General features: G+C 41.7%; 1 protein-coding gene across 33 annotated transcripts in view; it reads right to left on the reverse strand.

Annotated features, from left to right (window-relative positions):
• sorbs2b (sorbin and SH3 domain containing 2b) overlaps window positions 1-18,359 on the reverse strand; it is a 344,867-nt gene that overhangs the window by 126,777 nt on the left and 199,731 nt on the right. For 27 of the 33 annotated variants that reach the window (XR_011593121.1, XR_011593098.1, XR_011593119.1 and 24 more), the window contains 6 exons: window positions 18,078-18,143; window positions 15,118-15,287; window positions 8,724-8,790; window positions 6,344-6,391; window positions 2,635-2,821; window positions 1,030-1,144 (listed from right to left, as the gene is read on the reverse strand). Coding sequence is in view for 3 of the 33 variants with exons in the window: in XM_070879257.1 (XP_070735358.1) it covers window positions 1,030-1,144; window positions 2,635-2,821; window positions 6,344-6,391; window positions 8,724-8,790; window positions 15,118-15,287; window positions 18,078-18,143 (653 nt within the window). In the remaining 30 variants the exon portion in view is untranslated. The remainder of the gene's footprint in view (window positions 1-1,029; window positions 1,145-2,634; window positions 2,822-6,343; window positions 6,392-8,723; window positions 8,791-15,117; window positions 15,288-18,077; window positions 18,144-18,359) is intronic. The other 6 variants (XR_011593131.1, XR_011593106.1, XM_070879270.1 and 3 more) reach the window with 4 other exon arrangements.

The following is an 18,359-nucleotide window of genomic DNA, read 5'->3' on the forward strand; positions in this document are numbered from 1 at the left end:
AAGTAACAAATGTTGAATATTCCTTCAAATTGATTTATTTGACATCATGCAGTCTCTTCATGTGGTTGGACTGATTTTGGCAGCTGGCTTCTCTAACAATTTCCACTGAAGTTAATGGAAAGGAAAATCAGGCCAGGTGTATAATGGGCTGCTGATCCAAAATCACCAGTTTTCTGCCCTCTCCAAAGTTTAAAGTTACTCCCATTGGATTAGACAGGTGTTTAACCAGGGCTATGTAAGAGGGGCACCTGAGGGAGTTTTGGCTTCGTGGGCAAGGGGAAGGGAGGATGCGATCCTAATCAAAGTTGCAAATGACATTCTCTCGGATTGTGATTATACTGCATTATCCCTCGTCATCCTTTTCAACCTATCTACAGCCTTTTGACATGGTCAACCCTGCATCCTCCTTCAACATCTCTCCATCATTGTCTTCACTTCATTCCATTCTTACTTATCTTCCTGCTCCGGCATGGTTACATTTGGTGTCCCATTCCCATTCCTGATCTACGGGTTGCCCTCAGTGACATCGTCCAAAGACATGGGGTCAGGTATTCTGATGACACCGAGCTCTACCTCTGCACAACCTCTCCCAGCCGCTAGACTGCCTCTGTGTCCAGTCTTAGATGAGACATAATTTTCTCCAGTTAAACATCGAGAAGACTGAAGCTATTGTCTTCAGCCCCTGCTACAAACGCCAAACCTCATCACCAATTTCCTCCCCCATTCCAGCCACTGTCTCAAATTGAATCAGACGGCTCACAACCTTGGTGTCCTATTTAATGATCTCGGACGATCCAATAGGAAAGTGTATTACAAAGTCCGAGGGATGTCAGCTCCACCCTCCCTTCCCCGCCCCCGCTCCATGTTGTGTTGTGTGTTTCTGGTCAAGAGTATTTAAAAAAAAACACTTCAAACAATCTGAGTGGGCATCAGGCTACTCACAAATGTCTTTTACCTTGGCAACAATTCATTTATTCAGAATTTCATCTATTCTTCTTATAAAACAATGGTTGAAAACAAGGTTCTTACCGGACGCTCATGCTCTAGGATTGATGACTTTCCTGGTTCATATTCAAATATACTTCTCGGTTCAGCACGGTATCTGCGAGTATCAACTTTTCTATCAGGAGGATCCCAGTCATTCCTAGAAAATGATAGTGAAAGCTGTCACATTTGTTTTACACACACACACACACCCCATCACCGGCATCGCATTTCACAACTTACAAGAAGATGAAAGACTCGAACCCTCAGGCCACAACATGCGGGCAATTCACAAAATAAATCTTCAACAGATGTCCAAAGTCTTCACATGGTTGTATTTAGGCAGTAAACACTTACTGTTAATCTAGTTAGTACAATCTCTGGCTGTGATAAATACCAAGATCCCAGAGACAGAAATCAAAATATGCAAGTGGCAAATTAGTATAGTAAGTGGACACTTATGAGGGAAAAGGGGAACATAACAGATTCATGGGGAGAAGAGATACAGGTTGCATTAAGTAACATGATAGAGCAAATTGTCAGTGAAAATTGTTGAGACAGCACATCGTGACCTGCATTCAAGAAAAATGATTTCAGAGTAATTTGCCTCCTTTGAAAACTAAAATTATTCTGGTGACATCCTGATGCCATCACAAAGCTGGTGTGATGTCATGCTAGATTTAGTTACAAGGACTGGGCAGGGGCTGCAGCAATACGTTTTAATGGGCTTAAAATGAAAAATAGACCATCTTAAAATACAGTATTAAGTTACACAAATTGTTCTTTGATTAATAGCATGTGTGTGAGAGCGAGAGCGAGAGAGAGAGAGAGAGAGAGAGAGAGAGAGAGAGAGAACGAGAGAGAGAGAGAGAGAGCGCGAGAGAGAGAGAGAGCGAGCGAGCGATGTATTTTTATTTAAACATTTGTTTTAAAATGAGAGGTGCCTGGTAATGGAACACTTTTCAGTGCCATAATCAAGCAGTCCCAGCTCAGATAGAGCAGGATAAAACATAAAGCAACTTTGCCCCAGCGCTAATACAAGAGAGCACCTGTGTGATATTTTACCATTTCTCACATCAGTCATCCACTAGCACTGAGAAAGCAAAGGAGAGACAGGCCTTGGTTTTAACGCCCTCCCCCACCTCCCCACCCCCCGGCAGCATGCCCAGCCGCTATAATATTAACGGCTGTGATTCAGGTCCTCAAAGGCAGGTGGTGGCCTACCTAAGATGCACTGCCAGCTATTGGGCTCATGCGCATCATTCCTGCTCCTCCCCCACCCCCCGGTAAAAATCAAAGCCAAAGAGCGTGAGACAGAGAGAGAGAGAAAAAATGTTCTACATTGCTGCAACAGATTTGTTATGGCATGAAAATACTAAGCACGATTCCCTATTCTAATTTCTGCTTCAATGAAAGTACACTCATGAAAACTTTTAAATGTCAGGCAACTGGAGTCAGACAGCTTAAAATCTAGCAAACCCCTTTAATATTAAAAGCTTGGCACAGCAAATAAATGACAAAAGGAAAGCGTTCCGCTGAATAACAAAACTCTCATTTAACGTTTGAAGTCAATGAGTCCTTGGATAACTGATCTTGAATACCTCAAATAATTTAATGTTCTATATGCTTGACAGGTTTTATTACACTTACTTTTCTGTGAGACCTGTTTCTCGCAATCTTGATTGTGAAGGTGGTGGAACAGGTGGAGGTGGTGGTAATGGAGCAGAGTCCTTGAAGAATTCAACACCATTGTCTGAGACACTTTTTGATAAAGGTCTGTAAGTATGTGTCTTGGGAGGAGGATGCGCCTGAACAGAGGTGAATGAGCTGTAATTATCTAGCACAAAACAATGAAAAAAAGATTTTTCTTTAATCTTCCAACAGAAAACAATGGATAAATCCAGAGTTGGCTTTGTAAACATTATATATAGACAAAAAAGGTTACACTTTCGTTCAGATACATCTCAAATGATATTGGCTGAGAATTTCCTTGGAGTGGCTGCTCCCAAGTGTAACTTCACCAGAAGTTTGGCGTAAATGCCTTTTATTTGGGTTCCAGCTGCATTTCTGGAGAGGTTACTGTGGAAGAGCAGGAGGACGACTAGGGAAATTCCTGCCCCATATGTATTACTGCAACTTAATAGTCTGCATCTTTTCTGTACCACTAACTGAGTTCATTTTCCTAAAACTGCTTCCATTATTGTACAAAAAACTTCACTTTCAGTATTTCAATAATTCTGTCAGAGATTATTTTCAAAATTCTATGAGTGGAATGGTCTCTTTCTTTGCTTGACATAAATGGTTCCTTGTACTCACTCTCAATATGAGCGATTTTCTTGATGGATCGTGGAAAAAAAAAATCAAACTCATTTATGTAAAACAAGCTTGTTCGGACATACTCTCGTCACTGATATTTACATTGAAGTCCCTAACCCATTTTCCACTGGTCAAGTGCGCCGTTTGGTACGATATGCAGCCCTAGAGACACATGCTTGATATCTAGTCTGTACTGTGCTGGCTGATCTCAGCTGGAGTAGCAGTGAAGCTTGTGTCTCTGGACAAGGAAAGGGAGGAAGGGAAAAAGGGAGCAGGGACCGGTTTTGTCTGCCGCTCACTGCTGCTGGCAAATGCACGTTGGGCCAGGAGAAATTATACTTGGTTATTATGCTCCCTATGGTCAAGTGGGCTAGCAACAATCACAGTCCAGGTTCACGTGAAGTGCTGGAGAGCTGCCAGCCTCTGTGGAGCCATAACCAGTTACGAGACAAAGACAGCAAAGGAGAAAAATGTAGAAATTGCATTTCAGAGCAGAGACCATAATCAGCCAGTAGAAAAAAGGGAATCAAATCTATGGCTTAATATCACTCCACATGGTGTATTTACCCACTAGGCTATTGAGAGAGCTCTACTGCAGTTTAAAACCTCCACAACTCAGTCACAGTTTACACACATTGGTACTTCATCTCAGAACATTACTTTCCACTGTACCTGTATGACGTTTCCATTTCCCACAGCATCCTTGAGGCCTGAGTGAGACTGAAAGACAATGATTGCAGCTTTCTGCTGTATGCCCACACCCACTAAGAAATTGGTTAGGACTGCTCAAATTCATTTCACGCAAGCCCCTTATAGCCATCACAAAGAGGCTCTCATCCCATCTGTCTGCACTGGATTCGAAGGCAGGTCTCAGAGGTGAAAAGGACAGTGTGCGAAGCCACTGGGGCACCCAATCTCATTGAATTACCAATTTAGTGTAATTAGAACATGAAAGAAAAAGTCAAAGATGAAAGATATTTCATATAATGAGAAAGGCACATACAGTTGAAATATCTGTTTTCTGTAAGCTTTTCATGCTTGGATGAGTAATGAAATGTAATACTTGAAGAACAAGTGTTGGCATATTGAGCCAGAAACAAATGCTTTTAATAACCTCTCCTCCACTCCCATCTCTTCTTCCAAACCTGTTTGTGCTGCAGTCTGGTTTTAGAATATTGTTTTATTTGTAATGATAAACAAGGAGTGCTGCACAATGCATTGCTGATTGAGTCATTGCACCCTTCTGTGCATAAACACAGCAAAAGGATTTGTTGGGGACGTTACCATAGTGACATTGTCCCTTTAAAATACAGAGCACACACCCAGACTCTCCCTATCCCTATGCAACTTTCTTAGCAAAGATTTATGACCCAAATTGTAGATGGAAAGCTGTTGCAAAATATCTTCAATGACATCTTTCCTAGTCCCAAGTTCGTCAGCTGCTGGATCAGACGCATAGATTGCGTCATTTCACTTTATAGGAGCTGACTGACCTGCTATATACCTCCAGCCATTTCCGTTTCTATATCAGATTACAAGCATTTGCATTTTCTCATGTTTATATTGGCCCAGAAATTCTGACGTCCCAGGCCCGGACGGAGTTTCTACGGACCGGGGAAGGCATCGGAAAAGCCAGGTTTCAGCACACAATGCGCATGCACTGAAAACCGGCTTTCCCGATTTGTCAAGCTGGAGCTTGACAGATCTCGCGCATATCGGGAGCGAGGACATTTGCTTGGGCAAGATTGGGCTATTTACCCATATCTTGCCCGACAAATGTCCTCAAAAGTCTTGCGCCTGATAAAAGCAGGCGCATAGCCTACTTTTATAGGTACAAGTGTTTTAAAACATACAAAAACATGTTAAAATAAAATTATAAACACATATTCTATTGTTTAAAAACCCTCCCCACTACGCTAAGTTTATTTTTAACCATAATTTAAAAAACTTTTTAAAAAAAATCAGGAAAATATTTTATTTTTATAAGACATAATAACTTTAATTTCAATTAATTTTAAATATGTGTGGTCAGTTTTTAATTTTTTATTATTTTGTGTGTTTGGTTTTGTTCCCATTAATAGCACAGAGAACTCGTAGATACGCGAGTCTGTGTTATTAATGGGAACCTGTGAAATACTTGCCTGATTGGCTGAGCAGTTACACATGGCTGCATCTTCTGCGTGGGAACCCTCCGGACGGGAGTGCACTTGGCAGTGCGAGAAGAGAAGGTCTCCCCACTGCAATCCAGGGCGTCTCCTCGACCACCAGCTACTTTCATAAAAATTCTCCGGTCGGGAGACAATTGCCCGCGGGGAAGACCTCGAGAGGAATTTCTGGGCCATTGTCATGGGCTTAGCTGTCTACTTGCCTTTTTTGGTAAAATGGGGCTAGTGGGGTGAGACATACGTACCAAGAAAGAAAAGCATTATGCAAAAAATCATCACCTAGTCAGTAGGAGGAACTAATGAATTTAGGTAGCGACCAGATTGCTATGGATAATAGTATGGGACTTGTTACCCTGGTTAGTACAGCATTAATGTCGAAATTATTGGTTGAATTAAAGTTCTTTTTTTGATTTCTATTTGGAATTAAGGAAGAAATCTTCAACGTTGGTTGATCTTTCATTAATAGAGACATCATTTAATGGGGTGTAAAGCCCCTGGGGCATCAGATGGTAGCGATTTCATGTTGAGTGATGGACTTGATGGAACAGGGTAGTGAAGGTCTGTCATTCAAACTTGGGAAATGGTAGTGAGGACGATTCCTGTCAATACATTGTGGTGTTGGGATTGACAATAATTGTTCCCACCTTCAATGCTTCAGTTGACCATCAAACGTGGGGCATGGGTCATTCAAGGGGTTATGGCCTTTGCACAGTCAATGAAGTGGAGATTAGCAATGAGAGCTTGCTGGATGAAAACTGGGAGAGGCTATCAGTAATATTACATTTACATGCTTGGGTGGATAGTGCAGTGTGGTCCAATTGGGAACAGCTGTTTGAGTTTAATTTGAGATCTAAAAACGATACATATAAAATTCTTACCAGGATAAACATATGCATATGTAGCACTGAATGCATCTGTATCATCATCTGTTAAAAAATAAAAAGGAATGTTGAAAGTGGTTTACTGCCAGCCGTCAGTACTGATGGAACTGGGCTAATCATTCTTATAAATCGCTATCCAGGTGAATCCTTACTAAACTGGCTCTAACTGGTTCAGACTGCACACTTCGAGAAAAAGTTCTGATGAAAGCTCATCGACCTGAAATGTTAACTCGTTTCTCTCTCTCCACAGATGCTGCCTGAGCTGCTGAGTATTTCCAGCACTTTGTTTTTATTGCATCTCTGGATGATTTTTTTCACTTTCTTTGTGCCTCTCACACACCGGAGCAGAAGATCCCTCACAAGTGTGTATGAGATGCTGACCTATTAAATTATCAGTGAATAAATCCACCCATTCCGAATGTACACACTTCATATTTCTATCCATTGCCCACCTCCTCGGACACATGCTTGTCAGTGTGGTATTATGGCCATCAATGCTCACAACTTATTGATCCGCATATCAGTTCGAAGCCAACAGCTCACTTGTTATACAAAATAAAACAAAAAATTAAAAAGGCAGAATTTCTAACCGTTATATCAAACATGGAACATAGCAGGCCACTAACTACAGCAAGCATGTAGAGAGACAATACAATAAAATGAAAGCAATATTTGAAGCAGGCTGCATGATGACGCTACGATGTCTCCCTGATGCACAGGGACAGATAAGAGATCTGAGCAGTTCTAATAATAGGGGAGTTTGTTTCAAAGCTATTTCACAATCAACACATGTTACTGAGGCAATCGCCCCATAAATGTACTGTGGGAAGCACAGAACAGGATTCAAAATGTTTCACTTTGTTGGTAATACTATCTTTTTAAGATCAGACTCGTGTCCAAACAGTGTTCTCCATCATGGTCCCGAGCTCCCAGCATTACAACAGAAGGGCTTCCTCCAGCCAACCTCCAAAAGCCAAGGTCAAGTTCCAAAATGGATTTGCGGCAAAAAGGAGGCAGTATTGAAGAGAGGAATAACTGATGCTCAGGACATTGCAGGAGAACATTGACTGCCTAGTGGGCAAACCATTTTTACCAAAAACCCTCGTAAGAAGACCTAGATTCGACAATTAGTGCCAAGCACGCCTGGTATACAGTTTCATACTTAGATTCTGGAACAGCAAGATGGCTAGCACGTTGCAAGCTGTCCTGCACAGGCCCTATCAATACACTGAAGGCAGGTGTCCATAGTTTAGTTTGTGAGGAGACTCAAGACTTGGTGCAACAGCTGCTAGAATGTGTACTCAATCTGCCTTTGAACATTTGGTAGCCCCCAACATTTCGCTGCCAAGTAACATGGAATTGGGCAAGTGACGCGTCCCCTTGGATGGAGAGAGTGCACTCCACACTGGGAGAGCAGAAAGTCTACTTGCATGGATTCCTCAGTGGATTTGTTTAGATGCTCTTAAACATGTTGATGCATTAAACAACGGTTAACCATTAAAAAAATACTATGCAACAGATTTCTGTTCCAGTGCAGACTGATATTTAAATCTGCCAGTCACATTTAGAAACATCCAGAGTAATTCTGACTTTTATCATCAGGCAAAAACTGGGCAATAGCTGGTGGGCAGCCCAATTTACACATCTTCCAATTTGCTTTTCTATTGCTATCAGGAAATCGGGAGATGCATAAAAGGCCAACTTCATTCTCCGTAACATCGCCAACCTGGCAACCCTCATTCATGCCTTTGTCACCTCCAGACCCAACTGTTCCAATATTCTAGCTAGCCTCCTACTCTCCACCCTCCGCAAAATTCATCGAAAACCCTGTTGCCAATATCCTACTCCGCACCAAACTCTGTTTGTCCATCACTCCAGTCCTCACTGACCTACCATGGCTCCTGGTTCCCCATCACCTCAAATTTTAAATTCTCATCCTTGTGTTTAAATCCCTCAACAGCCTCACCTCTCCCTATCTCCCTGATCTTCTCTAGTGCTACACCCCCTCATTGCCCCAGTTTTTGCCATTGCTCTGACTCTGGCCTCTTGCGAATCCCCTCCCTGCAATTAGCAGCAGCACTTTCAGCCTTCGTAGGTCCTTTGCTTTGGAATTCTCTCTCTAAACTCCTCTTTCCTCCTTAAACCCAACCTCGGTGACCAAGCTTTTGACCACCCACCTCATTTCTCCTTCTTGGGCTCGGCGGTAATTTTTCCCGTATGCCTCTGTGAACACCTTGGGACATTTTTCTATAGCAAAGTGGTGATGTATAAATATAAACTGTTGTTCAATAATGTGGCATGGACACGAGAGCTACGAGGTTCACAGTTTGATTTAGAAATGTAAATGAATTAAATCAGACATCAATCTTGAACATACCTGGCTTATGCACCATATGTATTTGCTTGAACATCGTCTTATACCAGTCTTTGGGTCGATCCACTGTCTAGATTACAAATGCAAGCTTAAATTAGTCACCAACAGAAAAGTGCACATTCACTGCCATTCTTTATTCCACTTCTAAAATTCAGTGGTCCTGATTTTTGCCACAAAGGTGAAAGGAAACAATTTCATTCTCCAATCTTTCTGACCCTAAAATGCCTGTACTGGGATTTAATACCTACTGAGCAGATTTTAGAAATGCCATTACATGTAGCAACTGCTGATGCTCAATGTGTGGTGCGCCTGTGACAGCACATTATACTCGGAATACTGGGAGTTCTGAACTGCGCAAAGGACTTTGAACCGTCATAATTTCAAGTGATGCTCAAAAAATATCTATTGTAGCAAGCATAAAAGAAGCCCCATTGCCCTGCGAGCTGATGGTACTGCTACCAGAAGATGAGGTGGGTGCAGGGTGCAAAAAGGAAAGCAGTGATGTGTCAGATATTACTGCTATCCCACAGTATCCAAATGATTAGAGAGGTCCTGGTGTAATTTCGGAAGATCAGAAAGCCCCAGGCTCAATTCCTAGTCTGTGCCAGATTTTCTGACAGCTGATAGCTGGGGCAGTCCAAAATGGCCTCGGCAGCTCTGGGTTAAGGAATGGGAAATAAATGATCAGCTGCTGGAAAAGCTGTACATGTTGGATGTGCACATGATCAGATTGTGATGACGTCTATTGTCGAATAGCCTGCTGAAACTCATTGTCGAGGCTCACATAAGTAGAACGGCCAGTTGATAGAATTATAAAATGTAACATGTTGTACTCAAATTATGCAGCTTAGTTAAATAAATAAAAATAAAAAAGTTTGATTGAAACTAAATCCTTAAATTATCTTTACCATCAATTATTGCCTGTAATCAATTCAGATTTAGCTTCTTCAAATTAGAAAAGACTGAACAACTATAATTTTATTGTTAACTGACTTCCCAGTCATCCTGTTGTAGGTAAATATTATTACTTATTAAATTTACACAGGACAAGATTGTTCTGGTTGCTATGTATTATAGAATCATAGGCACAGAAAAACGCCATTTATCTATCAAGTCTCCACAAGTCACCCAATCACTTCCCATATCCTTTAATATTCATCTTCTAAGCAGCTAATTCCCTTTAAGTTGTGGCAGAGAATTCTACATTCTAATTTTTAACCTCACCTTTAATTGTTTGTGATTATCTAAATTGTGCGGCCTCTCGTCACTCTCTCATTGATGAGTGGAGCCTTATCATCACCCTCCATAATCTTGAAGCCCTGCATTAGGTGATCCCTTAACCTTGTCAGCTCAGTTGAAAAAAAAACTAATTTCTCAGATCTCGCTTCAGAGCTCTAACCCCTCATCCCTGGTAACCCATTGCTTTTATACTTGTATAAATAGATACCCAAAGCTGCACACAATACTTTAACTGTAGTCTAACTAAGGTTTTTTACAAGTTGACATTATCTCCTTTTATATATTTTTTTAATGGTCCTGTTTACTTGCACTGCCACCGTTTACAAAATGGTTAGTCTGGATCACTCACCGTATTTATCAGTCAAAGAAACTTAGGCCGGAATTTTCTCAAGGGAGGCAGGGACTCAGAGGCGGACGGGAAACCCGGGAGGCCGGGGATTGAGGGGGGGGGGGGTGGGGGAGGGGGAAAGAGAGGATCGGGGCTGGATACCAGAAGATTGTGGCCGGTAACAATATCATCAGTTGGGGGGCGGGGGGGAGGAGGCCTCATGGTGGGGATCGGAGGCCTTGGGGGGGGGGGGGGGGGGCGGGGGGGTGATTGGAGGTCTCGTGAGGGAGTCTTCGATCGCAGGGGGTGGGTTAAGCAGGGACCCGGGATCCAGGAGGAAGATACAAAGCCAATCGCCTCCTGAATGGGGCAGTCCCCGCCTCGGTTTAACTGCTGGGTTTCCCGAATTGTGTAAAACCTTCCATATGCAGTTACATTCAAAATGTAGGTGGAAAAGAGAGACTTCCAGCCTCATTACAATATTTAAATTGACATACCGCCCCCTGGAGTGGGTTGGTGGCCCACCCCCACCGCCCTGCCCTTGTCCAAACTGGAGGCAGGATCAGGTCAGGAATCCCATTTTTAACAATCTCACTGCCCCCCACACTCCAAAGCTGTCATGTATGTAGACCATGTATACTAACTGTATAGTCACATAAGGTGTGCCACCAGAGGGCACTGCGGTGGGAGACCCGAGGGTCACCTGCATAGGTGTGCGGGGCCCAGTATAAAAGGCTGCCCACCATGTTTGCGCCTCACTCTGGAGTTACAATAAATGGGACTAGGTTCACAACAGCTCAAGTACAATAGTAGATCTTGTGGAGTCATTCACAAGAGTATTAAAGACATTAAAAAAAAGGGTGGCTTTTGTCAAGAGGAAAATTCCGGCCTTAGTTTTATCCCTAACCTTTCTTACTGCCTTCTAACCATCTACCCATCCATGTGGTCACATTCCCCTTAATTCCAGATGCCAGTATCTTTGCTCCAAGTCTCATATGAAGTATTTTAGCAAATGCTTTTAGAAAATCCATATAAATCACATCCACAACATTTCCTATAACATTTCCTTCGAAGAATTCTATAACGTTGGTCCAGCAGGGCTCCCATTTTAGAAATCCACACTAATTTGGCCAAGCACCAAAAGCCTGTAGAACTTAACACGAGTTCAGGCAATGAGCGGAAAATGGGACGGGAGAAAAAAAACTACTCAATAGAAATTGTGTTTTACTATGTGCATTTTTTAAAATTTGTTTCTATTTACACAATCAAGCCACTAAGAAACTATAGTTTGTATTGTTCTTAGACAGTGTGAATGTGTGAGAAAGATCAGCCTCATCGGCAGTGAAAGTTTCTGCCTGGAAAGTATTCATCTTTCAAACCTTTATTTTTGAAGTAACTTTTTTGTGAGTAAATGGTCATTCTGAGTAAGAACTGATAAGATATTCTAGCATGACAGACTTGCGTTAACCACCAATTAATAACTGGTGTGAACTCCGTGTGAACTACACTTCTCGATCTACACAAAGAAATAGCACACGCAGCTGTTCGAGTCTGCAATAGATACAGATTGGTTACATCCAGGGCACCATTACACACATTAGAATCGAGAATCAACTAACAATAAGCTGTCAAAGTGGGAGTGCAAAAATAGAAAAATTAAAGTGTTATACCCTGTATATGCAACAGCCAAGGCTGCTGGAATGAACGGTTCCCTCTGTCTGCTGGCTTTAAGGTTCCTATGCGATGAATTTGGGCAGTCACAATACAGTTTCTAGTGAACACGGGTTGCTGACACAAAACTGTCCCTAATTCAATATTAACTGGCAATCTCACAGAGAGGTCACAGGATGGGCGATGCCGACACTGGTTGCCTGGAATAGAGAAGCAGTTCCATGCCCCAATATCAGCATGCCTAATCTGGATCAGCACTTATTGGCATAAGCAGGACGATGTCAAGGCTGGAGCTCTGAATTCCATTCAGAGTGCCCGAGTGGAAATCCCACTCTCAACTCAATCATTTGCACTTGAGCCACTTCAAAGGCCTTGTTTGCCCATTTTAACTGGAGCGTTTCATGGTGAAGATATACTCTGCAAGAACAGTCCCCCTTACAGCCACTCCTTTCTGAGCCAGCTACAGAGTAAAACAATGGTAGCTGTAGAAACATTGGGAGCCCCAGGCCTTTGTGCTGTCCTAACTGAACCAGGATAGAGGACGGCAAAGGTGAACCCAATAGAATAAAATGGGAGAATGCAGCAGCACAACGTCAGGACACAGGATGGTACTCACAATACAGCAAACTTCCAATCGCAACAGTGCTGCTATGGGGTTAGGCAATGGGCAAAGGGAAACCTTGGCGGGGCAGCCTTTTTAGACTGTTCTTGCACGCTTCTGAGTGAATGTTTGAAAAGGGCAATAATTGATGGAGGCAGGAGCACAGATCTCCGTTGTGTTGGTCAGGGAAGGTGTGGAGACTTTGGGAAACGAAAATTAGGAGAGAGAAAAAAGTTACAAAAGTAAATTAAATTGCAAACAACTTAAAAGGATTAATAGAGGATGATGCCAGACAGTGGCCTTAACCTTAAATTTACCTCAGAGAAGAAAAATGTGTTGGAAGACTAAACTAAATTAATATTTTCACATTTTGATATCTGGCCACTGAGATTAGCCGAGAGTGATGGGGTCAGGATGGGGCAGGAAAGAGAAAGAGAGTGAAGTGACTCAGGAGATTTGAAATAGGGCACCGTGCAATCTGAAGTTATAAATGACAACTCTGAGCAAGGTGAAAAAAAAACGATACTTTTTTTGTTTTGTAAGGTAAAACCTTCAGGGCTGCTGACTGAGGGCCATGCGGCTCTTTGTCGGCCGGTGCGGATACGATGGGCCAAAATAGCCTCCTTCTGCACTGTATATTTCTATGTTTCTATAACAACACTCATGAACAAGGGTATTATCCTGCAGTGTTCCTTTCAGGCCTTGGCAGATCTTTGTGTGGAGATATTTAGTGGGTAGAAGAAAATATTCTATGGTTTGCTTGCCAGTAATTTCTCATCCACCTGAGGTTCCCAATAGTGAAACTTACAACATAGATGGACACGAAGGAACAAATTCTCCCCTCTCAAGACACAAAAAGGCTACTGGCTTATGCAGTATCAGGGTGCTTGGCTCAGAATGCCAAGTGCTCCAGACTTTAGCATTTACCATGATGTCAGCGTGTTTACCCACCCCCAGGTGTGACTAGACTCTGAAAGGTGGTGATGAGTTTATGAATACAAGATAGAATGCAACTGATCCAATCTGCAAATTTATAAATACATAACTGCATAAATTATCAGAGTTCTCTTATTTACACTGTTTTATATTACCAATCAATGGCGTTCCGTAGCCAGTCGGAAACTCTGAATATTATGTCAGTCATCTCTCTGTCTAAGACAGGTGCTTTGATATTCAGGTGCAATTTTTTTTTTTAAGCAGAAGGGAAATAGAGTAGGTACCTTTATTGAAATTGTTGAAAGTCTGTATGATAATATGACAGAAAAGGTCAAGGCTAATGATAAAATTATTACATTAAGTGCTGGATCCACTGAGAAATGGCATACGAGGAAATCAAAATTCACTGGCACTCTCAGTGTCAGACGCTTATATCATGTGCACTAATTTATTGTAAATTTATTCACTAAAGAAAACACTTCACTATTACATAGGCTTTTTTGTTTTAAAAAGATGCTACAGTGAAAAATAAACCCAGTTTAACACCACAATCACTCAAACGTAACACTAAGAGATGCATAGTAAATGCATGACTAAGATCAGAGCATGTGGAGGCAGAGGACAGGTAGCAGAATGGATCACAAGCCAGCTGCAAAACAGAAAAGAGAGTAGGGGTTAAGGGTAGCGACTCAGACTGACAAAAGGCAAGTAGTGTTCCACAGGGACTGGTTCTGGGACAACTGTTGTTCACAAATTACATTAATGATTTGCACTTGGGAATCAGAAGTACAATTTCAAAAATTTGCGGTTGACACCAAATTGGGAGGTTTCGTTAATACAAAGGAAGAATACGACAACATACAGGAAGACATTAATAAACTTGCAGAATAGGCAAATAAATTTCAATATAGATAAGTGTGAGGTGGTGCATTTTAGCAGGAAGAATAAGGAGGCCACATATAGCCTGGATATTGGAAGTTTGAATGAGGTAGAGGAGCAAAGAGATCTCGGGGTACAGATACACAAATCACTAAAAGTAGTGACACAGGTTAATAAGGCCATAAAAAAAAAAGCAGACAAAGCACTGGGGTTTATTTCTAGAGGGACCGAAATGAAAAGCAGAGAAGTTATGTTAAACTTGTAAAGAGCGTTGGTTAGACCACACTTGGAGAACTGTGCACAGTTCTGGTCTCCATATAATAAAAAGGATATAGAGTCATTGGTGAAGGTGCAAAAAAGATTCACAAGGTTGATGCCAGAACTGAAAGGATATACTTAACAGGAAAGGCTGAACAGGGGAGGCTGAGGGGTGAGCTGGTAGAGGTTTGAAGATAATGAAGGCTTTGGATAGGGTAGATGTAGAGAAAAAGGTTCTACTTGTGGGGCAATCCAAAACTAGAGGTCATAGATATAAGTTAGTCACCAATAAATCCAAAAGGGAAGTATTTCTAATTTTTCTGACTAAATATAAATTGGGATTCTCGTGTAAACTTTCTCCACTCTCTTCGGACAAGAGTTTAACCAGGATTCAATTGAAGAAATTTGGAGAGATAATGGCCTTTCTGCAGAAATTACTGACAGAGCAAAAAAAAAAAGTGTGAAAAACATAAATATATTCCTACCGTCCTTATGGCTATAGGTATTCCAGATTCATCAACTGGGCCAATTCCTGCATAATGCGGTGCTTTAATTACCGTGACTTTCTTCTCCTCTTCTGACGTCCTGTAAACTGGTTCTATGCTCATTATATCTGCTCCAGGTGACCTGCTTTGCTGTGAAGTACTCAGGTTCTCTGTGGGAAAGTGAAAATGAAGTCATGTAAGAAACAAACCATTAAAACGGTCAGTAAAACACATCCTCAATTGAGACTGGTTGCAAGCCTATTCTGTGGAATAGGACATTGGGGGCTGGATGTCCTCTTTTTGATATGGCCAACTTCAGATTCCTCAACTCAAAATCACCAAAAGAATTCTGGATTCTTACATAATTTAAAAAAGGATTTAGTATCCAGTTCATAACTGCTGCAATACATCGGCTTGACAATTCATTTCTAACTTGGATCTCAAAGGAAACTCTGTCGGAAGAATCATTTCATTTAAAACAGCCACTGCCGCATCCATTTCGGCAGCTTTTAAGTTTTAAAATTAATGAAATAGCATATTTCAATCTGAAGTGTCAGTATGGGGGAATGTATTATATTTTATCAAAGTGACACCTGCTGAACCTTTTCAGGTTTTGCACTCCACTTTAAGTTGTCTGGATTTCAGTACTCATGGAGGGAAGAGTCCAGTTCATACAAATATTTGAAATGTGCATCAAAAGACACATTGTTTATGTAGTAGAGTTTTCTTCAAGTTTTAAATAATATGCATAAAATAGAAGTTTGATCAATTCTGGGCAAACCATGTAATGAGCATGAACATAAAAAGGTCATGATGCATATGGATGTTTGCCTCACATGGTTTCCTACTCCCGTATTGTATAAAGCCCCAAAACTGCATGGGATGAAATCATCTTTATCCTGCAATTTTACCCTGTGACATGGTAATTGCATAAGATGCAGCCAACCATCTATTTGGCTATCTGCTGCTTTGTCTTGAACCTTGTACCACAGGAAATTAAATAACTGCTAAAACTACCTAATTTACACTGTTCAAGTGTCATAACAAATAAAGTCCATGTGTGCATTGACATAGTGGATATGACTTTTGTGGCGACAGATAAAATAACGGGACAATTCCTTGACACAAATTAAACTTGAAATCACTTTCGGTAAAAAACTCTTATTGAATCATCAGAACTTCGCTGTCAGCATGCCAAATTAAACATGGTTTATCCACAATAAAGACTTGCAGTTCACTATCTTTTGAAAGCCAAAACTAAATCCTAACGACAGTGCAGCTTTTTTTAAATGCAAGTGCTTAAAATTGTGGGTACAGACAATCATGAGATATAAATTAAGGTCCCAACTTGGAGCCAGTGACATCAACTCAAATTGGACTAGATTTTAAACCAATGCCAAACGGATGCTGGCGATACTTGAGACTATGGGACATCACAAGATAGGCTAACTGACTTAGTAGAATACCATTAAACAAACGCTTCCATTTTGTGTTATAAGCTGCATGAGTGTATGCCTACGGGAATTAATCAAGGTATCATTAGAGACCATGTTCTACCAGTAGTCCTGTTTCAATAACAAGAATGCTGCCAAATTTGGCTGCTATATTTGACTACCAACTCTGAGAGCAGACTGTTTGAGGGTGGAAAAATAAATATGAGCTGGGGAAAAAAAAAACCCTACTGACATCAGCTAAGTATGTCCTCTGCCTTGGGACAAAACACAAACTTTGTTAAACTGGGCAGTAATAGAAGAGAGCATAAAACCCACTGCTAAGTAGACTGGAGCCCACTTAAGACGCAGCGAGTGGTTAGGATCTAGAATGCACTGCCTGAAAAGGTGGTGGAGGCAGATTCAATCATAACTTTCAAAAGTAAATTGGATAAGTACCTGAAGGAAATAAAATTGCAGGGCTACAGGGAAAGGACGGGGGAGTGGGACTAGCTTAAGTGCTCTTGCAGAGAGCTGCTGGGCTAACCGGACCGAATGGCCTCCTTCTGTGCTGTAACCATTCAATGATTCTAAGACGAGTCCCTTGCTCAAGGTGATTACCTCTGTAGACATAAAATAGGCACCAACCCCTGTAGAAAACCGAACGCCTAACCATGTACCATGCAAGCTCCTATAATACACAAACATACATACAAAAAGGGGTTTCGCTTTAATAGCAGGGAGGTAAATGGTTGACTACAGTGGACATCTATTTCTGTACTTAGTCACTAACTGCACAGGTCTATTCACACAGTTAAAGATGTACAGTGCCACTTCAACAAGGGTTGGAGAGCTATTCCCGTCCTGTCACCCTAACTCTGTCGGAATTGCAGCAGTTACTGCAGTAGAGCAGCAGTTGTTCCGCAGACATTCCCGTACACGGTTTCAAATCCCAAACACATGCTTATTATTGCTCATTATTTTAAATCAGATTTCAACATTAAGTTGCTCTTTTCAACCAACATGCAACACGGTGACATGCTTTTAAGATATCAAAATCAACAATACGTTGAGTAGAGGGATTGAGGGTTATACAGATACAGCTTGAACTTCTCTTATAAGGGATTTTGCCGAATGAGGGGAGGTCACATTAAATTGGATGGTACAGGTACTGAGCAAGGGGATATCGGGGCTGGCTGGCTTGGGGCTGGGAGTGCGGTAGAGAGATTGTGGGGGGGGGGGGGCGGTGGATCGCGGGGTCAGGCCAGCGATTGCGGGAGTCGGCAGCGAGGAAGGACTTCAATTTATTCATGTCGGAGTTCCGCGCATGCGCACTTGGCGGCCGGGAATGCTGCTGGACGAGGGGTGGTTCCGGATAAGGGAGTCCCGAATAAGGGAGGTTCAGCCTGTATTAGTAGCACGGCTTGATTTTTTTTCCCCAGGAGAGGTAGGGAAAGGAGTTACTATTCTTTAAAGTAGGGGGACCAATTAGTGATGCGGATGGGGGAATGCCATGCTAAATAAGCATACGTGAGCTCTGGATCGAACGGACTTGATGGATCAAATGGCTTTTGTTGCTTTGCATTTTCTTAAGTTCTTAACAGAAAGTTGCAAAAATATGCTAATCAGGCTGCATACAACTAAATAAAATAGATAATTGTAACAAACAGTTGAGGTCAATTGAGATTATATACACTGTTTTCTGCCAAAAATTGTGAAGATAACACACATACACAACATAGAATGACTGCAGATAGATTCACAGAACTGGTACTCTTCCTATTGGAATGGATACTGAAGGGGCCAGGATTC

This window comes from Pristiophorus japonicus, chromosome 1 (genome assembly GCF_044704955.1).
Source record: "Pristiophorus japonicus isolate sPriJap1 chromosome 1, sPriJap1.hap1, whole genome shotgun sequence".
Classification (NCBI taxonomy): domain Eukaryota; kingdom Metazoa; phylum Chordata; class Chondrichthyes; family Pristiophoridae; genus Pristiophorus; species Pristiophorus japonicus.